This window comes from Musca autumnalis, unplaced genomic scaffold (assembly GCF_047663935.1).
Source record: "Musca autumnalis isolate F117 unplaced genomic scaffold, ASM4766393v1 scaffold_5, whole genome shotgun sequence".
Lineage (NCBI taxonomy): Eukaryota > Metazoa > Arthropoda > Insecta > Diptera > Muscidae > Musca > Musca autumnalis.
In genome coordinates, this window is record NW_027412088.1 from 7,713,573 (window position 1) to 7,722,886 (window position 9,314).

At 31.8% G+C, this 9,314-nt stretch overlaps 1 protein-coding gene across 1 annotated transcript; it reads left to right on the forward strand.

The window, feature by feature from the left end:
• Positions 1–776: 776 nt before the first annotated feature.
• LOC141404618 (uncharacterized) lies at positions 777–1,383 on the forward strand. Its single transcript, XM_073988087.1, has one exon. It carries the CDS (start codon positions 928–930, stop codon positions 1,294–1,296), a length of 369 nt encoding a protein of 122 aa, XP_073844188.1. The 5' UTR covers positions 777–927; the 3' UTR covers positions 1,297–1,383.
• Positions 1,384–9,314: the final 7,931 nt, after the last annotated feature.

The window sequence follows — 9,314 nt, forward strand, 5'->3', positions numbered from 1 at the left end:
AATTTGGTTCATGTAAAATTTTACGAACCATTCGTTTTTATTTAAAAAATTTCGTCTATTTCATAAAAGCTTTTATATTTCAGGGTTTCCATGATACTTATTTTGTGAATTTTGGATAGGCATCTGCACGTAAAATGTTTTACTTGATGGCAACCCCGATAAACAGATGACAAACAAAAAATTAGAAAAAATACCCAGCAAATGTTCGATGCCAAAGATGCCATTCAATCATGGGTGCAAGTGAGCTGGCATGTCATCTTTTTAGCATTTTCATCGATGAATTTTATATGAGCGTGGACCCCAAAAAATATGCTATTCATTTTTGGATCCGAAGCATGTAATTTACACCAATGCTTTGACATGTCATTTTCACCAATGATTTGGCATGTCATTTCCACCAGTGCTTTGGCATGTCATTTTCACCAACCTTTTGCAATGACATTATCATTACGACGAGAGTTTTGACAACGTTGGTTGTGATTTCGAGTCTCCGACAACATCAAGCCAATTGTACATAAATAATCTTACATACATATTTAGAAAATGTGTATAAATAAAAACACAAAATTCATATCTATTGGATCGATGGAATGGGTACAAATGCTGATGAAAAGATCGGATCTTTCACGACTTCCTTTGCATTGGTTCAAATGCTAATGAAAAGATCGGATCTTTCACGACTTCGTTTGAACCAATGCAAAAGATGCCATGAAATCGCGTCATCGCATGGAAACCTTCCTTCAAATTTTGCTTGGATAATCAATTTAATTTTTCTGAATTTGCTGCTATATTTCAAAGTAACGCGACCCGGCAAATAAACGAATCAAGATAGAGGCTTCAGAATCTTCTGAAACCTCTGTGGCAGGTTCTTTAAATTATCACCACAAGGACGATAAGATTGAATTTTTTGAACAGCAACAACGTATGATGACAAATGGCTTGCATGACGATGAAGATGATGACGACGAAGATGACGATCAGTTTGATGAAGATGCGGTATCGGTAGAAGAGAATCTTCAAAGCCCCCACGGTAGTAAGAACGAGAATGAAAAATCAGCATTAGATGAAATGAATAGCATTGACGGTACTCGCATGAACAAAATTACAATTGCAAATTTTAAAATGCATCAAGATATGGCAAAGAATACCGAGCCCTGTTTGGAAGCCGCCGTTGAAGAAGATTCAGATCGCATGTTTCTGCTAAGTTTATTGCCATACCTACGAAAGGTGAATGTGCAAAGAAAACTGCAGGTCAGGCATAAACTACAGGATGTTTTTATTAAAGAGTTTGGCTAAGGAAGGCAAAACAAAAGTGGACTCCTCTGCTACTATTTGATTTATTAAAACTGACGTCAATCCATTTAAATTGTCATTAATTAGTTTTACGTACATATGTATATATCGAAGAAAGTATTATTTTGAATTAAAAAAATTATGTAAAACATATTTCAAACCACTGAATTTTATAACATATATTTTAAAAGCTTGTTTTATATTTTTTTACAACTGCATACAATTTGGAACTTTTTGACAAAGACATAAATACAACTAATATGCCATTTAGATATGACACTATTAGCCGGATTTAGCGCATTATCAGGTTTTATTTGCTAAATCCAGCCAAAATCTACCAGATTTCCCATACAAAAATAAATCCTCCTATTGAGTGGATTTGTTTTAAATCTGGCATAAATCCTCGTATACAACTCTGTTTTTCGCAACATGTTGCTAGAAAATACAAAAAGTTGCAAGCTGCCACAAGAAACAAGGTAGATGCATCGGTGAATTGCTACACTAAAAATAATTTAAAATGTACAAATTTGTAAACAAGGCGGAAAAATTAAATTTGTTTTGATGTACAAAGTTGATTTTAATCAACCAAGACTAATATTTATGATGTCTAAACGATAAAATAATTCGTTCATTTATTTTAGATGGGCAAACTGCGATAAAATAATACTTTATTTGATCTTTAGTTAGCATTAGTAGCATAATGTGCTAATATTTTGTGTATTAAACAATACATTTGTAATTTGACGTATGTTTTTTGAGACGAATTCAATTTACAAAATATTCTTTTGACGTTTTACATTCGTTCAGATGGGCTGATGCATCTACCTTGGTAATTGTGCTATGAACAAAAATCAGCTGACTGCCATTTAAATCCTCCAAAATGTATATCTAAATGCAATGAGATTTGTACTGGATTTATTAAATCCAGTCGAGGATTTATGGCTAGTCTAAATGAGCTATAAGACTAGACAAAATGCATGCAACAAAAAAAAGTTTACGAAACTTTGTATAGAAACATTACCCTTAACAGGTTGCAGTTAATTCAAAATCGCAACCAAGGAGGAACATTTCATGTAATGGTATCAGAAACGAAATTTATGAATTCAAGGATCTATTCAAGAATAATTCTATGTCAATTGGATCGGTAAATTCGGTTAAATACGTAAAAATGTATAAAAGAAAAAAATGTTATATCACCATATCGTGATATAACATTATGTTAAATTCAAAAGTCATTCACTGAAGAATGATAGCAAAAAATATGTCTTATCTTGTTGTATTTATGTCTTTGTTTTTGAGTAAAACATACAAAAACAATATGAAAAAATGTTCATTTCAGATATGAATAGGTTGGTGCCGTACACGAATACTTTAAATTGGTTAAATTGATTAAGTGTAAACCTGGAAAAATATAGTTAGTCTCCAATTTTAATCCTTGAGGTTCTATTCCAGGACCAAATACCTATCAACAAATTTCGCCAATAAATGATAATGACAATCTTTGAGAGACGCAAGATAAAAGTATATGTATCTGCAAAACAGGCGTTCTCTTCAGCCATCTTTGTTATTAAAACTATTCCTAAAGAATGTTGATAAATTCGGTTCCGACATTTCCCGTGGAAAGGTGTTGGTTAAATTTCCTAGTTTGGTTGCTGGACTTCTTTGTTTGTTTGGCAAAGCATCATTTATCCACTTAACATTATCCAGGTATATTTTTAGGCATATAAATGTTATTATTCGAAGCCTATGGAATATTGAAGTTATTGTTGTCACTACCATGATCTTTCCTATATCCAACCGACATAACATGATATTATTATACTATGTAAGTTGATCTAGAGATGACTACCTTTTAGTACCATTTCAGTTGACGATGTCTAAAACTTCCATAAAAAACTCCCATATTATCGTATGTTTATAGTACACATAATGATCCTCCTACTTAACCTCCTCCACCCACAATGGGCTGTAATACATAACTTCACAACTCCATTTCTATCCCTTAGTGGATATTAGTAACTTTTGTACCCTTCTAGAGTATACATACATATGTAGGTATGTATATAGGTGACTAGTTTAAAATTGATGGCTACACATACAGTGCATATCAAAAGCAACAAATCCAGGATTTTGCATTATTTAAATTTTTGGATCGGTTACAATTTTTTAAGATGTAATATTTTGTGCCCAGTTATTCTTTGTTATGTACAGAGAGCTTTCAGAAAGTTGTTTCTGTACTTTCTTGTTGGATGTAATCACAACAACAACAATATTGACTGATCCTCGAGAATGGGAAATGCAAAACAAAAGCAACAATAGAATATTATAAAAATTTTATTGTAGTCGGTGTTAATTAACTGTACTTTTGACTTAAATTTGTCTTTTGGAGCATGGCTGTGTAATTTTAGAAAGAATTTGCATTTGTTATCTTAACAGGGTTGCCACTTTCTACCACTTTTCACAGGGTATGGGGAAATATCAAAATACCCTCAAATTAAACATTTTTCCCTCATATAAAAATTAAAATTTTAAAATGTTCATTAGGAAAGTGGATTAAAATCAACCATTCTTATGTTTGCCGTGTAATAAAAACGTTAAACAACCGAATATTGATAAACACAATACATCCTGTTGTAAACCCCTTGAGGTCATCGACACATTGTGGCTAAAAACGTCGGGGAAACTTCAAAAATAATGCGAATAGGAACTTCCAATAATTAGTTGGGGCTCTTATTTCCGATATATGGTCCAGAGTACTTCGCAAAAGAAGTTTTGAAAACGATTTGAAAAGCTACACAGCCCCCAACTCAAACTACACAACGGTCAAGAACCCATCGTTTCAACCAACAATGGGCAAAATATCATAGTATGGCTAAATAATTCAAGTTTTTTATATTTTTTGTTATTAAATCTTATATTAAAGTATAATTTTTTAAAAATTAAATAAAAAATCATATTGTGTCGTTTAAACCATATAAAATATTCCATTTTCTACCAGTGTTTCCCAAATTGTCTTCCTGTTGGGTATGACAATGGTTTCTTGGCCAGTGTATAACTTTTCAAATTGTTTTCAAAACTTCTTCTGCGAAGTACCCTGGCCCATATATCGTAAATAAGAGCCCCAACTAATTCTTGGAAGTTCCTATTCGCATTATTTTTGAAGTTTTCCCAACGTTTTTAGCCACAATGTGCCGATGGCCTCAAGGGGTTTACAACAGGATGTATTGTGTTTATCAATATTCGGTTGTTTAACGTTTTTATTACACGGCAAACACAAGAAGGGTTGATTTTAATCCACTTTCTGAGTGAACATTTTAAAATTTTAATTTTTATGTGAGGGAAAAATTTTTAATTTGAGGGTATTTTGATATTTCCCATACCATGGGAAAAGTGGTAGAAAGTGGCAACCCTGTTAGGATAACAAATGCAAATTCTTTCTAAAATTACACAGCCATGCTCCAAAAGACAAATTTAAGTCAAAAGTACAGTTAATTAACACCGACTACAATAAAAATTGTATAATATTATATTGTTGCTTTTGTTTTGCATTTCCCATTCTCGAGGATCAGTCAATATTGTTGTTGTTGTTATCCCATCCAACTACAAAGTACAGAAACAACTTGTTAAAAGCCTTCTGTACATAACAAAGTACAACTGGGCACAAAATATTACATTTTAAAAAATTGTAACCGATCCAAAATTGAAATAATTCAAAATCCTGGATTTGTTGCTTTTGATATGCGCAACACTGTATAACACATACATACGTAAACTAATATGACATGTAGGAGTTTTCTCTCTTCATTCCCCAGTAATTACAATTCCAATTGGACCATTAAGTTATTACAGTCGAATTTATCGAATTTATCTATAAAGACCTTCCCTATAAAGAAGTTTTTTTAAGACACAAGTTGAAAGTCTCACACAAAATAATATCTCTATAACGAATTTTCTCTATAAAGTAGTAATTCATCGGTCCCTAAGTGCTACGTTATAGAGAAATTTGACTCTAATTGGTTAAAATTCAAATAAACAAATTAAATTGCGTACATACCTTGTCCATAATTAACAATAATTCACGTTCTATGGAGGGGGCATGAAGAGGCAAGGTTTAGCATTCCATGCTATCTGTTTTGTAGTCCTTACTGTAAGTATATGGCTTCAAAATGTTACCGCAGATTTGAGATGTTTTTTTTTTTTGCTATTCTTTATCTATAATTCTACAATATTCATATGGCTGGGGGCCATTTTTTATTGTTAGTTTTTAAATCTGTTCCTTCTATCATAGTTTATCAATATATTATGTTAATCTCCCAATGTATGTATAATTGGCCTTAAATGGCTTCTGGCTTCCTTTGTTTTGAATGTAAATAAATTGAAATCATAAAAAAATAACATCAATTCCATATACCTCAAGCAACACGGGTCTTCATATATCTTTTAGATGGGTAAGTCTAAAGTATCTAAATTCCCCACATCATGGGGAATGGGGTTTTGACAACTTTCAGCTCGTCATCACACCAGGCACGCACACATAAGTCTTTTTTATATTGCTTGAGGCACCGCGCCGCGGATCGTGCTGAAAATTTTTTCATAGGTTTCATAGATAGTCCTTGCTATCCATAAGTGTTAAAGTTTACAATTGCACATCACACACACAGGATTTTTCGTTGAACTTCAGGCTTTTATAAAATAATTTTCAATGGAAACACTCAATACACACAATTAAGTTAAATATCTAAAATATTCGTATATAATATATATTAACACAATTATTATTATAATAATTATTACACCAACCGACGCCTTCAAAACATACACAGAGAATGTGAAATGACCGTTTATCTTTTCGCGATATGGCATCTCTGAAACGAAAGATGAAGAAACACATGACGATAAAGATGCAAAATCAAAACAAAAAGGCCGTTCGAATAAGGGCTCTATGGGCCGAATTTCATGTTCTCATAAGTGTGGTACTAGAGTGATTTCAATGAAATAATTTCATGAACTACACCAATTTCACAAAATTACTTTTCACGAAATCCTGAAATATACCCCGTTGTTTACATTTTTTGTTGATTTCAAACATATCCAATCAAGGTAGATGCATATATGCTGCTGGTGGAACTTGATATTTCAAAACAATTTTTTGCAAATTTAATTTGTCGTAAAAAATATACGACAATATAAAAATTTACTGTTTTATATCGAAAATGATTGTAAAATTGTGTATATCAACATATGTCACAATTACTGTGTATAATACTAACAAATGTACAAATAAAAAACTATTTTATCGTAGAATGATCATAATTAGAATTTTTTGCTCTGTTCCAGAACCTGCAAGAAGCTACTATTTTTTACTACGATAACATTTTATTTTAATATTAGTAGATTCTTGCAGTTCTGGAACAGACAATTTGTTTGATGAAGTTTTCTTCCAGAACTTGCAAAATAGTACTACTTGCACTATTTTTTCCTGCTTTGTGCTAGAAATGCGTTCCTGTACTAAACTCGAACTTCTCTTGGCGGATAGAAACTAGCAGCTTGTTTTGCCAAGTTTACACTAACGCTCTAAATCCACTGGATTTCACGAAATCCTGAAAAACACCCCGGGGTTTACACTCATGTTTTTGTTGATTTCAAACATATCACAATAATCAAGGTAGATGCATCTGCGCATCTGATCGAACGAATTTTCAAAACAAGTTGTTGTAAATTAAATTAGTTATGAAAAACATACGACAATATAGAACTTTACAACTTTATTTCGAAAATTATGGTAAAATTATCTATATATCGTATTAATTGTGTTTGGTTCTAACAAAGGAAAAAATAAAAAATGATTTTATCGTTGAGACATCATAATAATAACCCAGGAAAATTTATTTGAAGTTGTTCCTTGTGAAGTAGTGATTGAATAGCTTTTTTTGAAACAGTCCACGCAGAGTCATGAAAAATGCAGTCCGTTCTTCACATTTTGACAATGTCCGATTTGAATCCATTTCATACATTTTTCACATTTTAGAAATTTCAAAATTTTGCAAAAAAAAACTTAAAAAGACAAAGAACATAATTTGATTCTTGTTAATTATAATAACAGCAATATGTTGCATCCATAAAAAGTAATTTGTATACAAAAAATAATAAAAGTGATTTCGAACTACATCTTTGTTTGTAGCCAAAGAAGTAGTTGAATCATATGTTGTTGTGATTTATTCACTACAAAGAACTAATGCAAAATGTGTGCTTAAGAAGTAAATTAGACAGTATCCTCACTGCACCATGCCCTTGTAAAAATCATGACTTCTTTCACGTAAAAAGATGTAGTCCGAAATCACTTGCACTCATGATTTAACTACTTCTTTGGCTACAAACATTTTGCTGGGAAATATTAATCGATAAAAGTTGTGTTCAGAACATGCAAAATATTACTACTTGCAGCAGTCTTCCCGTTTAGTGCTAAAAATGCGTTCCCGTACTCCAGAATCTAGCAAGACTTGCACTTCTCTTTAAACAAAAATAGTGCCGAATAACACCTTCTTCTCCTGTTTTCTGCCGTACAATTTTGGCCTAGTAGAAACTAGAAGCATGTTCATTGGCATCTAAATACGATAGCTGATACGTTAATATTGACATTTCTGCTGGAGTATTTGCAATTTCCGTTCCCTTATTTTTTAAGAAATTTGTATGGGGGAGCAATTTTTGACAATCCGCTATTTTTTCTAACATTACCCAGCAAAAAAAATTGGAAGTTGTGCAATTGGAGTTATGATTTCACATATTTCGATGTAGTTCAACAGAGTTATGAAAAATGCACTCCGTTCGATACATTTTATAAGCAGATACAACACAAAACTACAAAACAAAAACAGTTGTTTGATCCTTACCCGTCGCTGCCGAAATAATTTCTTCAAAAGAGAAACAAGTGTTAATATATTTCGAAGAATTTCGAAATTCGTTCGATCAGATGCGCAGATGCATCTACCTTGATTATTGTGATATGTTTGAAATCAACAAAAACATGAGTGTAAACCCCGGGGTGTTTTTCAGGATTTCGTGAAATCCAGTGGATTTTAGAGCGTTAGTGTAAACTTGGCAAAACAAGCTGCTAGTTTCTATCCGCCAAGAGAAGTTCGAGTTTAGTACAGGAACGCATTTCTAGCACAAAGCAGGAAAAAATAGTGTAAGTAGTACTATTTTGCAAGTTCTGGAAGAAAACTTCATCAAACAAATTGTCTGTTCCAGAACTGCAAGAATCTACTAATATTAAAATAAAATGTTATCGTAGTAAAAAATAGTAGCTTCCATGGTTTAATAAGAAAGGTTAGCCAAAGCTTGATGTCAATTTAAATTTTTTCATTCGAGTATGCCTAAAACTTCAAAACAATATAAACAAACTGTGTATGTGTGTGGTGTTTGAATAATATGCCAAACAATTTTAAAAACAATCGAATTCAATGATTTTTTTAAACTGTTTTTAGACCATTTGTATTGAAGAAATTGGTGAGATTTGCATTGAAACTATCAGTTTATCATATTCACAACACGATTATGTGGAGAAAACTTAACTCTTCATTCATTTTTCGCGCTTTTTATAAAATGCTCAAAAAATGCATTGTAAACAAACCCACTTGTTGCTTTTATTTTGAAGTTTTAGGAATTCAAAAAAAACAAGGGTTCTATAGATTTTTTTCATTTAAATCTAACTCTTTTCTTATACCATGGTAGCTTCTTGCAGGTTCTGGAACAGAGCAAAAAATTCTAATTATGATCATTCTACGATAAAATAATTTTTTATTTGTACATTTGTTAGTATTATACACAGTAATTGTGACATATGTTGATATACACAATTTTACAATCATTTTCGATATAAAACAGTAAATTTTTATATTGTTGTATATTTTTTACGACAAATTAAATTTGCAAAAAATTGTTTTGAAATATCAAGTTCCACCAGCAGCATATATGCATCTACCTTGATTGGATATGTTTGAAATCAACAAAAAATGTAAACA